General features: G+C 40.3%; 1 protein-coding gene and 1 long non-coding RNA gene across 4 annotated transcripts in view; one reads left to right on the top strand and one right to left on the bottom strand.

Moving 5' to 3' along the window:
• Positions 1 to 15,529, bottom strand: part of UGP2 (UDP-glucose pyrophosphorylase 2) — a 51,528-nt gene extending 35,999 nt beyond the window's left edge. The window contains exons 1-2 of the mRNA XM_054475135.2: positions 14,735 to 15,529; positions 972 to 1,099 (exon numbers count right to left, since the gene is read on the bottom strand). Of these exons, the coding sequence (XP_054331110.1) occupies positions 972 to 1,099; positions 14,735 to 14,753 (147 nt within the window). The 5' untranslated portion in view covers positions 14,754 to 15,529. The remainder of the gene's footprint in view (positions 1 to 971; positions 1,100 to 14,734) is intronic.
• A 441-nt stretch (positions 15,530 to 15,970) lies between these two features.
• The window catches only part of LOC134737796 (uncharacterized), a 150,908-nt gene continuing 148,661 nt past the window's right edge, over positions 15,971 to 18,217 (top strand). For all 3 annotated transcript variants that reach the window (XR_010123096.1, XR_010123097.1, XR_010123095.1), the window contains exon 1: positions 15,971 to 16,898. This is a non-coding gene — a long non-coding RNA (uncharacterized LOC134737796). The remainder of the gene's footprint in view (positions 16,899 to 18,217) is intronic.

Raw genomic sequence — 18,217 nt, forward strand, 5'->3', positions numbered from 1 at the left:
CCTGTCTCAAAAAAAAAAACAAAAACAAACAAACAAACACCATTTGTTTAATGGGAATTCCAACTGGCTCTGTACTTTTTTTTTTTTTTTTTTTTTTTGAGACAGAGTCTTGCTCTGTTGTCCAGGCTAGAGTGTAGTGGCGCAATCTCTGCTCACTGCAACCTTCACCTCCCAGGCTTAAACTACCCTCCCACCTCAGCCTCCCCAGTAGCTGGGACCACAGGCACATACCACCATGCCTGGCTAATTTTTGTATTTTTTGGTAGAGACAGGGTTTCGCCATGTTGCCCAGGCCAGTCTCAAACTCCTGAGCTCAAGCAATCCTCCTGCCTTGGTCTCCCAAAGTGCTGGGATTACAGGTAAGAGCCACTACGCCTGCCCACTACACTTACTTACTGATACCTTTCTCTACTTCTCAATGAAAATTAATCTTCACTAAAAGAACAAAAAGAAATAAAACACAGCTAGCTTCAAAACATTACGTATAAATTGAAATATAAATATGAAAATACTAACCTATTGATTTATAAGTAAAAAAGTAAATGCCTCCCAGTTCTGGAAAACTTCTATGACAATTGTCAAAGTAGCATGGTTCTATCAGAAGTGACTCTCTGGAAAAGGCATGCAGGACATATGAAGCTAACTTCTCTCAATTACAACTGAACACAGGTATGCATTTCTCCACCCAATGACATCAAAACACAGAACAAAGTATAATTTGGTTCTGATTATTTTAATGACTTTGAAAACTTCCTAGGCTTAAATGAAAAAAAGATGATGGATTTACAAAGGGCAAATGTTAAAAGCCCTTAATTGTTAAGCAATTCTAATTTTTTTGTTTTTGATGTTATCGTACATCTTGTGCTGATTTGAGGTGATGATGATCATCATCACCAGCAGCAACTCAGCATGAAGACAGATGAAGCGGGGGGAAAAAAAAAAAACAAACCCCACTGTAGAGACCTCCTTACCTCAAACTCATGTGATGATGCTGTGGTGAGTATTTTTTCTAGTTCCTTCTTCACAGATAATTCTAGCTCTTGCCGAATGACTTCTTGGAACTGAGAAGCGCCATCTTGAGACATTGCTTTGCTAAGATCTTAAAACAAAAATATAAAACCACCAACTGAAAACTCCAGGAAGCCATTCAAACAGCTGGTAAGCTATAACTGATTTCTGGTATTCAGCAAACGAAAAGGGCTCAATCCCAAGGTCCCTTTATCCTGTGGCAGTAATTTAGTGGTGTCAACTAGTTAGGACTCATTTCACTCCAGTTTCATATTCTCCACTAAACAAGAACCCCTTGAGAGGTATTGGCAATTCCAAGCTGCCTCTACTTCCCTGTATCAACGTTTTCATTTTAAAAGGAGAAGGGCATAGGGCTGCCTGCCATCTTCTGGTTCCCAATTTCAGCCAAGACTTTGCACTGCTTACGTGTGTCAGACTAGACTTTTAATGCTTTTGGCATAGCCGGGCACTTCTGTGACAGATGGATCTCACTAAAGGTGACAGAAATCCCTCTTAGATAAATACAAACAACAAAAATAGAAAACTACAGAAAAAGGCTGGGCAATGGCAGCTCATGCCTATAATCCCAACACTGCGGGAGGCCGAGGCGGGTAGACCCTGGAGCCCAGGAGTTTGAGACCAGGCTGGGCAACATGGCAAAACCTCATCTCTACAAAAAATACAAAAATTAGCCAGGTGTGGTGGCGCTTGTCTGTATTCCCAGCTACTTGGAAGGCTGAAGCAGGAGGATACCTTGAGCCGAGGAGGCAGAGGCTGCAGTGAGGCGAGATCGCGCCACTGCACTCCAGCCTGGGTGACAGAGGCAGATCCTGTCTCAAAAAGAAAAGAGAAAAAAAAAAAGAGAAAAAAAAAAAACAGAAAAAGAAACACCCCAGACCCAAACACCTTGGGAGAAAAATACCAACACAGGCTGTTTTACACTTTATCTAGAAAGTAATCATCTTATTTACTTCTCATAAAATAGGGACAACTAGATTATTTGTCCACCCTTCTCCTTCTATCCTTAGTACTTGATTCAATCTTATTTTAAAAATGTATTTGTAAAGTTTCCATTCAAATAGTTTGATAACTAGCTATTTTTACAAATGCCTGTTAATTTAGCAGAATCACATTTCAATAAGGCTAAAAACTCTTTCTCCTTATATACTCCACCTACTATAAATTCTTTCAGTTATATTTGAACAGGAGAAGACATTTATACAGATAGAATTAAAGCCAACATATGAGATAAAACTAAATGTAACTACAAAGTTTAGAAGTAACTAAAGTAGCTGTTTGAGATTTGTCTAAATGAGAACCATTTGAAAACAAAACAAAACATTTTAGAAGCTCCCTCTGCAGAACAATAACTTATTAATTTACATGATTTAAGGTCGAAACACACAGAACCCAAGTCACTATCCTATCAACCCAAGCTAAGAAAGGCTGGCTGAAAGACTCACATTTAATATTGCATGTGCTCTCTGTCAACACAGGTCTAAGTTTCAGAGGCAGACTTGAAAAAATCCCAGACACAGGTTCAAACTCAAGAAATGTCTCTAACCTTTGTTTCTTTCTTTTGTTTGATAGAGCACCAATGCATATGAAGAATAATTTGTTTTCTTCCACCCTCTTTATAAATATAATCGGCCTAAAGAAAAGAACATTACAACAAGCCGGTCACCTCTTCTACCCCTCTAAAAGCTCTGTTTTTACTGATTAAAGAATCAGGAAGGGCTTGTAACGAATAAAAAATATTCAAGAATAAAGAATAAGGAAGAGTGCTTAGACAAGAAGAGTAGCTATCTTAAGCATCTGGGCACAGACCAGGAGGCACAGAGCGGGGAACTATTTCCCTTAGTGGTGACTTCCTCATCCATCCTGAATTTTTTAAGAAAGGTCTCAAATTTCTGTAAGAAAAGTAGTACAGATGTTAGAAGCTTTCTTGGATTTAACATTCTCAGGTTACACTTCTGACAAGGACAGTTGTGTTTCTAAAGGAAGGTCAACTAAAATCCTCTGAATAACGCAAGATTTCTAACCTCATGAAGTGTTTTGTCCCTATTTCCTAGCAATATAAAATCGATTCCCCACGACTTTAGACATAGAGTGGATTGGGAGTCAAACATTTCATTACCTTAGTCAAACATTTCTATAGATGGGAGGGAGCATTTAACCTACTTTCATCATTTTACAGACGAGGAAACAGGTTGAAAATAGTTAAATGACTTATCCAAGGTCACAGAGCAGGCCAATGTTGGAGGCCAGAAGCAAAGCCATGTTTTTTTAGTCCCATTCCACCATAGTGAGGCAGAAATACCTTGCTAATGTTTTTTTCCTGGCCTGGCTCTCTTTAACCTTGACGCAAAATCCCTAAATACCATACTCTCCTCCAAAAGTATTTATATCAGAACCTCTTCTTATGTTCAATCAACAGACAAGATAATTCCCCACCACATAAAACTGGACTTACTAGACACTTTAAGTCAATTTCAGATAGAACAGGCAATAACTTTTTTCACAAGTTCCTCCTTTCTCCCAATTTCCTAATTCTTCCTGTTCATAAGAACTAAAATTTCAACATCATGGGCTTTTTTATCCAGCTGGAGCCAAAAAAAGAGAGAGGGCTACAGTCAATCTGACAAGTGAATGTTTTTGTTTCTTAATTCATGGATCTCATTTCATGTATTTCAGCAAGTAAGAGGGATACATAATACCCTTCCCTGACACCCTGACACTGACCCAAAGAAAATAAGTACACAAGCTAGTTTCATAATGCACAGGCCATGGAAAAACCACAGGGAAGGCACCAAGAGTAACAGAGAAGTTGAAGAGCCATCCCTAGGCCACCTCTGTCTGATCAGTCCCAATCTTCCTGGAAAACCCACAATGAGAGATACTCAAAGTCAGAGAACTGGAGAGCCCACTTAATCTTAAATCAGGAAATGACTTGTGATCCAAATAACCATAAAACTCCAAGAATTTAATGGCAACTGGAAATAATCAAGATATAATCAAGATAAAGCTATCTTGATTATTTCAAGGAAATATGAACTATGCCAGCTAGATTTACAACCAGTTCAAGCTAACCAGCTTCTTCTGGGCTCACTACAGTCCTTTAAACCCAGTTATTTGTGAATATTCCTCCTAGAAAAGCTCTTTTTGGGGTTCCATTACTCAAGTTTATCCTATATCTTTTCTTACCTCTCTGACCGCACCTCAGTTTCCCTAACTAGCTCCTCCTTTCCTCTCCTGAGATTCCTAAAATTCTGTCCCCAGACCATTTTTTCTCCTCAATTCTCTCGCCACTCTCCTTACTGATCACTCAAACATGTGCCTCTCATCCTAAACTTTTTTCCTGAGCTCCAGGATCACATTCTTTACTTCCTTAAAGACTTTTGACACCTGGATACCCAGCTGGGTACCTCAAACTCAACATGTCCAAAACATGACTGATCATCCAAACAAAATTACTCTTTTTGCTCACCCTGTTCCCCATGGCATTAACATTTTCATAGAAACTAAGGTTTAAACCTCACAGTCACGGTTGGCTCTTCCCACTTTTCCCCTCACATTGGACAATCCAAAATCAAAACTTCTTAAATGATTGCCGTAATTCCATTCAGTTTTCCATTTCCATTACTGCTACCTTAGTTCCCCTAGCATTTTTACTCTCCTAGTCATGACAACAGCTTTCTAACTAGTCTGCCCATCACTCTAACGGTGCCAAGGAGGATGGATTGATCTCCTTAAGCTGCAACCCCCATCATATCACTTCTCTTCCTTGTTTGATGAAATTCTCATTGCCTATGGAAATAAATACAAATTCCTTATCCAGGCATGTCTCAAAAACCAAGCTGAAGTATCTTTTGGAGTAGCCAAAGCTAATGAAAGTGTGAAAGCAGACTGCCTAAAGGCTGCAATTTCCTACTCCATTTGGGACATCTAGAATAGTTCTTCTAAAACTTTAATGTACATACAAATCACTTGGAGGCTGGTTAAAACACAGATTCCTGGGTAAGCTCCCAGAGAGATTCTGATTCAGTAGGTTTGGGGTGCGAAGGATATGCATATCTAATAACCAAACATTGCCAGTATGGCTTTGAGTAGCTCTGGTAGATTACACTCCATTTATCTTAACATATTTGTAACAGCCATATTCTTCATCCTTCTTGCTACTCCAATGCTATTCTGTCACCAACTCCCTGCCCCAATGCCCTGTGTTTCAGAGATGGCACCAGGCCCAGATTGGTCCAAAGCCTTCCTAGTGATTGGTTTAAGCATAAAACGTAATAGGATTCTGACTAGTGAGCCATAAGGGTATAATCTGTCACAGCACTTTGGAGAAAGGTGCTCCTCACTGAAAAAAGACATACGTGAGAAAAGATAGTATTTTTTCTACTCACATAATGAGTATGTGTCCACCCATCACCCCACGTTTCTTCTGCCATGATTAGTGCCCTTGAAGGAAGCTGACCCAAGAATGAGGCAGATATGTCAAAGATAGCACAGCAGAAGGAAGGTCTGATAAGCTTTTGTACTGAATTAACCAACCCTGCATATCCTACTTCAGGATTTATGTGATAAAAAGACCCTCATTTTTGAAAGCCAAGTGAATTGGTATTTTTCTGCTCCATGAAGTTAAAAACATCCTAACTATAAGATTGTTTGAAACCATGCACTTCAAATACCACTCAACACTTTTAGAAAAGGGGAGGCAGAAATGAGAAAAAAAAGTAGAAAAATAAGAATGGCCCAGTATGAGTTCCAGAATAATGAGAACCATCCCAATCTCTGGGAAACCGCCCTGATCTCTCAATCCCCAAAGACTCAAACTGTTTTACCTGATTAGCTTCTGTCATTTTGATGGTGGTATTCCTAGTGTTCTAAGCAGTGGCTTCTGAACATTTCAAGAGGCCTTTCTTTCTACCACAACTGATTTGGGAGTTTTAATCACTCCTGTCTCTGTATTATATCAAACACCCCTCAAAACCCCAATTCTTTAGTTAAATGTCTGTCTGCAATCCTAGAACATACTCTCTTGAGGGGGAAAAAACTATATTATGTCATGCAACTTTGTTTTCCCAAAACCTACCTTAGCACCTTGCACAGTACAGGTGCCCAATAATGGTATGTAACTGAACTGTAGATCAGGACTTAAATTCTCATATAATAGTAGTTTGAATAGCTCTTATTCATCTGTCAGAGTTCAGTTTAAATATTACCTGAGATTATCCTCCTAGAAATCTTTCTAAACTAAGTTACCTATTACATGCTCATATGCTAGATCCTTGTACCTCTCCTTTATATCATACTTTTAAAAATTTATTCAATGTTTATCTTATCCAACAGACTGTAAATTCTGCAAAAGTATATGTCTGTAATGTTCACAGCTGTATTCCCACTGCCAAACACAGAGCCTGAGATATAGGAGATACTCACATAACATTTATTAAGTGAGTAAGAGCCTATTATGATCCAGCTATGCTCTGGGTATAAAGAAGGCAAAGTCTAGTCTAGTGTAGGTAGTGCCTAATAAGCCCAAAGTGAAAGTGTACAAGAGCCATGATGTCTGGTCACAGAAAGGCAGAGTTAAGATAAGTATAGACTGTCATAAGTATCTGAAGCCCCAGTCCCTAAGGCTTCTCAAGCAGAGGCTGATTTATTAGTCAAGTATCAGGGATATGGTCAAAGAAGTTTCACACAGGTAGGTAGTCTAGACAAATGACTACTAAATTTCTTTTCAATTTTATAAACCAATATAAATGCCAATGTAATGTTTTCACTAACTTTAGAGATTAAACAAAATTGGGCAATTTATATGTTTATATTTAGTTTAATTTAGGGAAAAATATAGAAAAAGTATTCCATGTCATTCAATGATATATTAAGAAAAGTAAATTCAATTAAGTTGCATCTTACATGATTTTATATGATCTTTTCATACTAAAGTTATTAGACTGTCATCTATGACTACACTGAGATATATTTTTAGATGACTCAGCTTTACATTCATATGAATGCTTAATAAATGCTTTTTGATAACAAAAATAAAAGGATATCAGGCTTTCAAGAACTGTTGCAGCAACAAATATGCAGAGCAGCTCGCTAAAAAAGATTTTTGCTAATCATGCATTGCTTTACTTAAAAAAAAAACTGCTACAATTCATATATAAACCAGACTTCTCATTAACAATTAAAATTAACCCTACTCTTATACAATAGAGTAGCTCTTAAAATCTCAAAGGAAAAAGAAAACACTACCTATGGAAAACAGAACATTCAGAAGAGATTTGTTAAATAATACCACTTTGTTTTATGTTTAATGGATGAGAAGAAAGTCATCACAAAAGGCCTCACACTCCTTTGTTGAGAAGAAGAGAAAGAGGTATAACATAAAATCACGATGAAAAGCCAAAAAATGATCCGGTAGTCCTGCCCTGTAACTTGATATGCGTGCATTTAGAGAAACTTTTATGCTTAGAAGGGCTTTAAGGTCAGTGAGTCCAATTCCTTATTTTGGAGATAAAGAAACAGGGGCCCAGAGATGCTGACTTGCCTAAGGACACAATGCCAAGCTGGAACTCAAACCCTGTTGCCTGGTGCCCTGTTTCTCCTTCTTCTGGGGCAAGGTCTCTCCTTTCTCAGTTACACTGCATTTACATGGTTTACCACCTCCAGGTGTTTGCCACTAAATCTGAATGAAAACCGGCAGCTCAACTATGTCTGCTATGTGAGGTTAAAACTACAATTAGAATAATACTTTCTTACTGCATCTCATGCTCTTCAACTCTTCCTTATACACTGTGTTGTCTAAGCAATGAAAAAAATCGAAGAATGCTTTTATGCATTCCATAAATATTTTATTACCAAGGCTAAGCATTTTACCATTAGCACAAATGAACCCAAAACAGTGGATATAACTATGTTGTTCTGTTTTCCTGTGCTCTTTGGAAGTTTTAAAATTCTAGGCAGGCGTATAATACAAATGAAATATCACATCAGCTTCTGCCAGAGCAGCAAATAGAAGAAAATACAAACTCCAATCACATTTTCATTGTGGCCAAGGAACAAGAAGAGCTACTGTCAAAGAAAGGATCCCCTAAAATAGTATTTTTACAATATGTTGACTAGCAAGTAAAAAGGAGACTAAGCATAATACAACTAATTTCTGGTCCATGAAGACAATTAATGGCTTTTTTTTTTTCTTAGGACACAAGCGAAATCACAAAGAAACAATTCTCTTGATTTACACAGAAAAAACTAACAGAAATATCTAAAAATGTTTAGGGAAATTAAACATTTTATTGTTTATGTATATTAACGAGGCAACATAGCCAATTTCTCCATGTTTCTCAAAAACAATCCTTAATTGTAAAATGGATTGGGGGCACCATCAATTTCATTTGCTAATGACTGAGAAAAATAAACAACGGAACTGTTGGCAGAGGCAGAATTTGAGTCTTAGACAATTACTGTGCAACAAACTAAAGGAGATGCCTGCATCACCAATCAAGAAAACTGGGAAACAGCTTTCAAACAGAGTATTATCTCTTTTCTCACATATAAGTCACCCAATCAAAAAACACACAAAGTTTAATTTTCTTTGATAGCTTCATAAAGCCAACTTTCAAAGAATGTGTTATTAATAGAAGGATACATGCCTGGCAGTGGAATTTTAAATATCTAAGAATTGGCTGGGCACAGTGGCTCACACCTGTAATCCCAGCACTTTGGGAGACCAAGACAGGCGGATCACATGGTCAGGAGTTCAAGACCAGCCTGGCCAACATGATGAAACCCTGTCTCTACAAAAATACAAAATTAGCTGGGAATGGTGGCATGCGCCTATAATTCCAGCTACTCAGGAGGCTGACGTAGGAGAATCAGTTGAACCTGGGAGGCAGAGGTTGTGGTGAGCCAAGATTGCGCCACTGCATTCCAGCCTGGGCAACAGAGCAAGACTCCGTCTCAATGAATAAATAAATAAATATCTAAGAAGTATTGTTTCAATTAATAGTCACTGTGCCTGGGACAATCCATTCAATTACCAAGACCAAGATGGCCACAATTTCAAACACTATTACTCCAAGTTCAAAATATGATATTTAGAAAAGAAATTGTAGGCTATGTCAAAATGGCAACAGTCTTTAGAAAAACTCTGTCTTCTAAAGAGAGTTCTATCCAACCAAAAAGGCAGTAACTGAATCATATTTTCTCATCCATTAAATCCCAAGCCAGAGAACTTGCCCTACTAATTTATTCATATTGCTGGAATTTTCTCCAACAGTATAAATGCTGGATATCAGGATGAATGGCATTACAGAAAGTTAACACACTCTTCTTCATTTTCACAGATAATCCAGGTTGACTTTCAAATATCTGTTTATGTTAACTTTTCAGTAATTAATATGGCTAACTTTCTGAGAACTCAAAATGCCTATACTTCTGCAAAAAGCTTGGTGGGAACTAGGAAACTACAGTATATTTTCTTTTATTTAAAATACTTTCATTATTAGGCCAACTGATGTTCCTCACACAATCTAAGTATCCCATTTTAATTAAACTTGCTATAATTCATCTATGAAGGGAAAAATAATACATACCAACAAAGGGAAGGGTCTCTGTGAAACAGTATTACAAGAAAATACCTATGGACTAAAATAACACCTTAGAGTAATTTCCTTTTAAGGTCATTTTTCAATTTATTCAGAATATTAAAATGGCACTCCCAAAAAGTGTACCAGTTAATATTTTTAATTTCTCTAATGTCCCTTATCAATTTTTTTTCCCTCAGTAGACTTTCACAAATGAAAATCATCCATCTTATTAGAAGAAAGGCTGAGTTAGCAAGAACAAGGACAATTTAACCACAGAGATTACAAGGTCCATGTTGGAAAACAGTCAGCACTTTTCATCAGCTCAACTCTTCATTTTAAATTTCTTTATAATTTTTTTTTACATTTATAACTGTGACTGAATTTAACTAAACCCTTTTCTTCAAACAATATAATAAATCTTAAATCAGATCTTTAAAAAATAAGGGGTATACCCTAGTCATTATTTTCATGGCTCTTGTCCTCACTCAAATCCATGCCACTATCCCTGTGCTAAAAGTGTCCTCATCATCTAAATAATCAGCAACAAGCTAAATTTGGTTTTAAGATTTGAGAAGAACCAGGCCCCAGAATGCTTCTCATCTCTGTATTCCTCAGAGACCCCTCCAGTTATAATTAGCTCAGTAATCTTCCCCGGCTAGCTGCCATCTACCAAATAGGAGTCACCAAAAAAGTTATGAAAAGAATTTTAACAAATGGGAAAGCTGATAGGCCTCAAGCATTTTTTAAGTGACAGAGGTACTTAAATGGCTTTCCCTGAAATGTAAGTATGTACCTCAATTTAAGAACATTAGGGACATTTTTACATAATTTAGACAGAAAATGGCACATTTAAAATTTTTTTTTTTTAAAAAAAAAACAATGCCTCTAATATTAGGGCATTAGCATCCATTATGGCCTTAGCTGGCTAGACAACATTAGTCTCTTCACTATTTATTAAGTTTCAAAACATTTAGAGTGATTACCCCATAACTCTCAGAACTTTTTAAAAGCAAAATTCCAAATGGCACCCACTGACAAACCTGACAAAAACCCACAGCTGCTGATGACCCCCGCCCCTGGTACCTTCAACTATGACAGGGAGCCCCCTTTCTCACTCAGCTAGGGAAGAGATGGTACTCACATCCATTTAGAATAACTGGGGGCCCTGGAACAATCCCCGGGGCAAGGAAAACCAGAAGCAGACGGAATGTCACAAGTAGGCAGAAGGTGACCCAACAGCAGAATAGCTAGGAATTATGCTGCAGATCCAGTAAAGAAAGGTCTTCCTAAGAGAAGGAATCTTAAGTGCCTGAGGGACAGAGACTTGGGGATGTGACCAAAGAAACGTGAACCTTTTTTTTTTGGCCAAGAAATATATACTAAGAACTCTCCTGCCTACCTCAATATTTTTACTGATTGAACATTTCCACCTAATAGTTTATGGTCAATGTGCTTGAGGATGGAGATATCCAGCTTTCCTGTAAGGCACAATGCCTAGATTTGGAGAAGGAGATACAAGCCAAGTATAGCAACCATTCTATTACATTCAAAACAGGTGTACACAACACTTAGGTGTAACGCCCAGATCTGCTGAACTTCAGTGCCTACCATAAGGGATATGCCAGAAATCCTAATACAGTACATCATACATAGTAAGAGCTCAAAAAAAATTTTGTTCACTGTATTCAGAAGAAAACTGTCACCAACTTGTATTCAAGTTGAGAGGTTATAAAAACTACAACCTAATTCACATTGTCCAAACGTTACCTTGCCCCACCCCTGCACATTTTTTTTTTAACATAATAACACCTAGGCCTGAACATGAAACCTGGAATAGGAAAATAAAGAACTGTCATACCTGCCTTTTTCCTTTTAGTTCTGTTGATGACATGTAGTTATATTTCGGGTGGCAATGCTATCTGAAAGGCCACCATCATTTCAGAAAAGAAAAGTAAAATTGACTGGCTACCTAATATGTGCCTAGCACATCCACACAGTTCATCTCATTTCAGCTTCTCAATAACCCTGAGGCATAAGCATTACTGCCCAATTTTTATCTAAGAAGAAACAGGTTTGAAAGGTATGTGTCTAAGATCACCTGCTAGTAACAGTATTCAAATCTAAGTCTGTACCCTTCCATCTTTCTCAACATTTATATAATCTAAGAGGTGTTATAAAAACTACAACCAAAAATGTAAGATAACCTACTAAATAGTAGATGGAAAGTGCTAAGCTGTGGGCTTCTCATTTGTCATCCATGACAAATTTATTTAGAATATCCACCACTTAACAAAACACTGTATTTCTCCTAAGGATATAATATTATCTTTGCCCAATGGGAACTGACAGTCTAGCTGGAGAAACAGGCCATTTCCACAGTTGTTAATGTTAGAAGCAACAAAAGATGTCGGGAAGGACTAGGGTTTTAGACACATTCATGTAAGAATTTCAGTGCTGGGCACTAGCAGCTCACACCTGTAATCCCAGTACTTTGGGAGGCTGAGGCTAGAAGATTGCTTAAGGCCAGGAGTTTGAGACCAGCCTGAGAAACAAAGGGAAAGCCTGTCTCTTTAAAAAAAAGGAGAAAAGTAGCCAGGCATGGTGGTGTGCACCTGTAGTCCCAGCTACTCAGGGGGCTGAGGTGGGAAAATTGCTTAAGCCCGGGAGATCAAGGCTGCAGGGAGCTGTGATCGCACCACTGCACTCCAGCCTGGGCAACAAAGTGAGACCCTGCCTCAAAATCAATCAATCAATCAGTGCTTTATACAAGCTGTGAACTTTGAACAAGATACTTAAATTTCCTCACCTGTAAGGGCAGGATTAAAAAATCCACATCTCAGGACTCTTATAAAGCTTGAGAAAACGCATGAAAAAAACAGAAACCTAACATTTGTTAACTCTTTCCCCTGTGAAGGAGCATGAACTACTAAGTGCCAGTGATTGGAAATATCAATATTTTCTGCAGCAAAGATCAAAGAATTTGATTTGCTTAAAAAAAAAAAAAAATCAAAACCAAAATTTCCAACCCTTACACTTGAAAGCTCTTTTGTGGAGACAGCTGTGTCATTTGTCAATTAGGTTTACCATTTACAACAGCAGCAGAGTTAAACATATAGAGGGCTCACAGTGTACAAAATTTAAACAATGATAAACAGGAGCACATTCATGTCAAAAAATTTTGAGGAGGTGTCATATTCTTGTGCAAAACTGCCCATCTTAAAAGGAAAACTACCATTTAAAGTAAAGATGTATGGCAACTATAGGCTATGGCATATGCCTAAGTCCCATCTACTTAGGAGGCTAAGGCAGGAGGACAGCTTGAGCCCAGGGGCTTGAGGCTGTAGTGCACTATGATTGCTCCTGTGAATACCCACTGTACTCCAGCGTGGACAACACAGTAAGACCTTGACAAAAAAAAGAAGAAAAGAAGGAAAGAAAAAGAAAAAAGAAAAAAAGGAAAGAAAAAAGTGGCTGGCAACTAAACGCAATCTGGTATCTTAGAGTGAATCATGGAAACTGTAATCTGAACAAAGTTTTTAGTTAACAGTAATGTACCTATGTTAATTTCTTAGTTTTGACAAATGTGCAACTTTTCTATAAATCCAGAAGTATTCCAAAATATAAAAAGTTTTTTTAAAAAAAGTAGATGACAAAGTAACGACAAACATACACAGCAATTCTTACCACTTGATTTTGAATCTCCTGAGGACAAGTTGGCACTACAGCAAAGGCTGTGAAATCAGTCAGTGCTTGCCAGTTCTGCAACCTAAAGCATAACTCTACATGGAACACCTTGGGTTTAATAATATTTCTAACTTTTAAAGAGAAGTAACTTGTCCACTTTTACCTAGCATATTCTTGCAAAATACCGCCTTTATGGTAACTGAATATTGTTATTACAAAACCAGTACGTTTCTAACAGTTCTGCCTTTCTATTCTTGAATAAGACATTTACTCAATCAGAATATAAGCATCTCTTACCACATATAAGGTATAACATGAATTTGAAAGTCTAATAACAAGTGACATTTCTGAGCTTAGTGCTAAAGGCAAGCATAGTGTTCGATCTGTTTCGATAATAACACAGGCAGTTGAATTCTCTTACTTTAATCTACTACACAAAATTTAAAGAAGAGTTAATAAAGTGATGTAGAACTCAGTAGGGCATTTTTATTCCCAGGGTCAAATGATGGCCATTACTGACACAACTTTTTTTTTTCCAAAGTACACCTACATTTATCAGGAAGCATAGTAAGTGTTTGTGAACTTTACTAGCTGTGTGTTCATCAAGATGGCTGAAGCTTTCACACACTGGAGTCTACAAGGAAAGAGTTTACTTGCATACCAGAAGGCAAATCTCATGCTACAAACTGGTGTCAAAGGTTTAAGCCAGCACCAATTTCAGTGAGTACACCGTACACACATGCATTAATATACACGTTACTGATAATCTCAGTTGAGGCATTCCCTAACCCTTTTTTAATATACATGTGGAATTTAGAGGGCAGTTTTCAAACTTCAAAGAAACCTTAATCATCTTTTCATAGTTCAAAAAAGGAAAAAATAAACACAGCAATGCAGCAAAGTCATTTCTCCAGCTGAAATGACCTCCAGCTTCTTCGGGCTACTCCCAGTTTCGCAATAAGTGAATCTGAGACGCAAACCACGTACACACAAACGAAGGAGAAACGGAGAACACTAAAGCTTCCCCAACAGTCCCGGCAAAACCCACCTGGCCTTTCCCAGTCCTCCCGCTTCCCCAGCCCTTCCCGTCTGCGTGCACGCACAGGTACCTTGATACAGACCAGGAAAAGAGAACAAGGATTAATCAGCAGCCAAAAATCCTGTTTTATCACTTACAGCCACTATCCAGGAGAGCGACAGTACTACTAACCTGATTTCAGGGAGGCAAAACTAAACCCAGCAGGGTACAGGAGCATAAATTATACGCGTCTGGAACGTCAACCCAGCAGCTCAAGGCAGCTCAGATGACAATTCAACGAAAAGCTTTCGCAAATGTTATCTCAAATGAACATTTCCACTTCCAAACCACCCACCAACCTCTCCACTGTCAGTACCCAAATTCGCCTGAAGCAACTCGGGATATAAGCAGCAGCATTTCTTACCTTGTACAAATCTCGACATTTTAGGGGTTTAGTAAAATACTCCGGCTTTTTTTTTTCTAGAGGAGTCACGCTATAGAGCAGGTCTCTCTCTTCCTCTCCTGCTTTAACAACCGACGTATTCTTTCTCCTCCTATATTTAACTACTTAAGGGAGTATTTATTCAAAGCGATTAAAACTGGCTCAAGAAAAAGAAAAGAAAGAAAGAAACTCCTTCCCCAATTCCAAAAGACGGAAACTTGGTGCGACTGAGTTGGCTTGGGAACTCCTGAGCTCCGGACACATATGAGGGCCAGCTGGAGACTCCCGGAAAAGGTAAAACCACACGAACTTAAATTTCTTCAATAAAAGAGGCGGACCTACAGCGGCTATTTCACCGCCCCCCAGTCCCCACGCCCTCCAGGGCTGGACTGCAGGAGGCAATGGCAGGCCGCGCCCCTAGCTGCCCCCTCCCCGCGCCGCCGTCCAGCCCCCAGCCGCCTCCCCCGAAAACCCCGGTTAACAGCGGCTCCCGCCCAAGCAGGGGTCGGGGAGGCGGGCGAGGCCGGCAAGCGGGGGTAGTGCAACCATTTTCACCAGCCATAAATATCCTAGGACTAGGAGGCGCTACCAATTCCACGCTCTGGCTGGCCGACCGGTCGGGGCCTCACCTCCCCGCCTTCCCGCCTCGAGCAGTGAAACCCGGCCGCAGCTTTTTCTCGGTCGGGGCCAAAGGCTACGCTGCCCCTCCCCCGCAGCGGACACTAAGGGGTCAACGGCTAGAGGTAGACCCGTGCACCGGCGCGGGAGTCCCAAGGGAGGGCACCGACCTTTCCCACACATATTTTCGCCCCGCCTGCCCTGCGCTCCTCAGAATCCCAAATTCCGCCTCCGAGACCACACATCGGGCCAGCGAGCGCGGGAAACACACTCATCCAGCGGGTCGCCGGAAGCCCAACCCCGCCCCTCCTCAAGCCGCCAGCGAGACCCACCTTCTTCTTCCTTTAGCAGCTGGGAAATTGGGGGCGTTTATGGCGCCCCGGGAAGAAGGCTCGCAGGCTGAAAGTCACCTCTGAGGCGCCCTTCTCTCTCTCCCTCTTCCCTCACACATGCACACCTTGAGCCCCTCGCTAACGGTCGCAGCCCAGCTGCTAACCCCTCCTTGTCCACCCGTCAGCCGGCTCCCAACACCCAAAGCCCCTACTTTCCCCTAAACACCTCCCCTCCCCCTCCATTCGGAGCAGCCCCTTCAATGCGGAAATGTCCCTGCCGCACGGACCGACAGGCGCAGCCGCCAGTCAGGAGCCGAGGCGGACGCAGGCTCTGACCAATGAGACGTGCGGAGGTGGCAAGGGGCGGGGCGTTGCGGCACTTGAGAGCCCGTCGGAGTTGGGCACTGAGCAGTACGCGGGGATACCGCGCGTGGGAGCAGCCACCTACTGCGGCGTTGCGGCCAGGGAAGCCTCGCCAGTGTATCTCAGTAAGGGAGAGCACCTGAGCACGACTAGTTATTTTTCCAATCAGTAAAAATATTCCCGCTGACTAGGGACTAAAGAAAGCCCTGCGGATAGAGCCGGAGCTCCCCACCGCAGCTGTCCCGAGGGAGCCCAGACGCTTCTCAGGGGACGCTTGCTCCCCTCATCACATCTGGTTGGGGGAGGGTGAGGATGCGTTAGGGAGTAGGCGTTGGCCTGTGTGGGCCAGCTAACAAAAGGAGGATTTAGGCATTGAAGAAAGTGACAAGTGAAGGCTCCCTCACCGGAACCACCACCATCCCCATTGCCCCGGTTCCTAATCCTGTAGAGATTTCTGCTGTGATAGGCGTTTACTTTTCTGTTCAACGTGGAACTGGCTTAAGTCACTCCTCAAGAGATACTTTTCTTTTGGTAGATTCTTGAAGTCCTCAAGGAAAGAGGATGTTACACGGAACTTGACACTAGCCTGGGGACTGTTACAGTGGCCAGCCCACGGCTTGTCAAATCACACCTGGTACCGCCAACCCCACCTGCACCTAAGACTCAGTGTGCCTGGCAGCGAGTGCATTTCAGACTTTGCATTTCCACTTTAAGACTCAAATAGCCCGCACCAGGAACGATGAATTGCCAGCGCCTTCTCTTAAGTGCCTCCAATAAACAAGTACAGTAATTACAGAAGAGTTTGAGGCTTTGGGCAACACTAATCAACCAAGGTAAAGTGAGAATTTTTTTAATGACTCATTGTCTAAACAAAGGAACTTTGATTTTTTGGTTCTACGTCTTTATATGGAAATGTTATTAGAACAAACAACACAGAAAAGGCTAGTGAAAAATTGTTATACTAGAGAATGACAATCATTGGTACTGTGTTTCTTACATGAAATCCAAAAAGATTACACTCAAAAACCTCTCGGCCGTAAAACGAATTTTCCCCAGACGAAACAAAAGAAGTGTCTAAAATCCAGATGTCTACAGTTTAATAACGGCATTTGGAGACTGAAGATCTTAACAAAATCTCTACATCCTTTGTATACAGTACAAAAATTGTTCTAGCACTGAAAAAGCAGTCTTTACCAATGAACATTAGTACCAAAATAAAATACTACCAAAAGATTTGGGCCACAGAGGGTTACTTAGCCTGCAAAAGATGAAGGACAATGAAGAGATTTATTTGTTGTTGTTGTTTGTTTTGGTTTTGTTTTTGTTTTGAGACGGAGTCTTGCTCTGTCACCCAGGCTGGAGTGCAATGGCGCAGTCTAGGCTCACTGCAACCTCCGCCTCCCGGGTTCAAGTGATTCTCCTGCCTCAGCTTCTTGAGTAGCTGAGACCGCAGGCTGATGCCACCACACCTGGCTAATTTTTGTATTTTTAGTAGAGGCGGGGTTTTGCCATGTTGGCCAGGCTGGTCTCAAACCCCTGACCTTGTGATTCGCCTGCCTCAGCCTCCCAAAGTGCTGGGATTACAGGCGTGAGCCACCGCGCCTGGCGAGTTTTTAATTATACAAGGTTTATTATAGGAAACGATGATCAGTTACTGTATTTTCTGCCTTCACAGAAGATTAAAAAGGAAATGGGTTTTAATTGCAGCAAGAGCATTTGTTAATACCTAAGAATGGCATCTTGATTTATGAGTGATTGAATATTGAGATATAGTACCAAAGGTGGTTGTACACTTGCTGCCTCAAGAACTCTCCAAAAAGTAACTAACTACCCAGGGGTTACATCTATAACTACTCAGTCACTAGTTCTTAGAGAAGTAGCACTCTAGAAGCTTAGTTTCCAAATATTTCCAAACAGTACCTTATAAAATGAAATTTCTTTATACATCGGTATAAATTTAAATTTTGAACCCACAAACACTTTGTAAACGAGCTTCCCACTCTCTCAGAGCCACTAAGAACAACCTCACTTGACAAATCCTGTGGAGATAGGAAAGAAAGAGGTGGAGTTCTTGATAGCCATGGAGCAAAGACATGCTTAGAAAGCAGTTACCTATTTCCCTTTATATATTTCAGTCATTGAAAAATTGCTT

This window comes from Pongo pygmaeus, chromosome 12, assembly GCF_028885625.2.
Source record: "Pongo pygmaeus isolate AG05252 chromosome 12, NHGRI_mPonPyg2-v2.0_pri, whole genome shotgun sequence".
Taxonomy (NCBI): domain Eukaryota; kingdom Metazoa; phylum Chordata; class Mammalia; order Primates; family Hominidae; genus Pongo; species Pongo pygmaeus.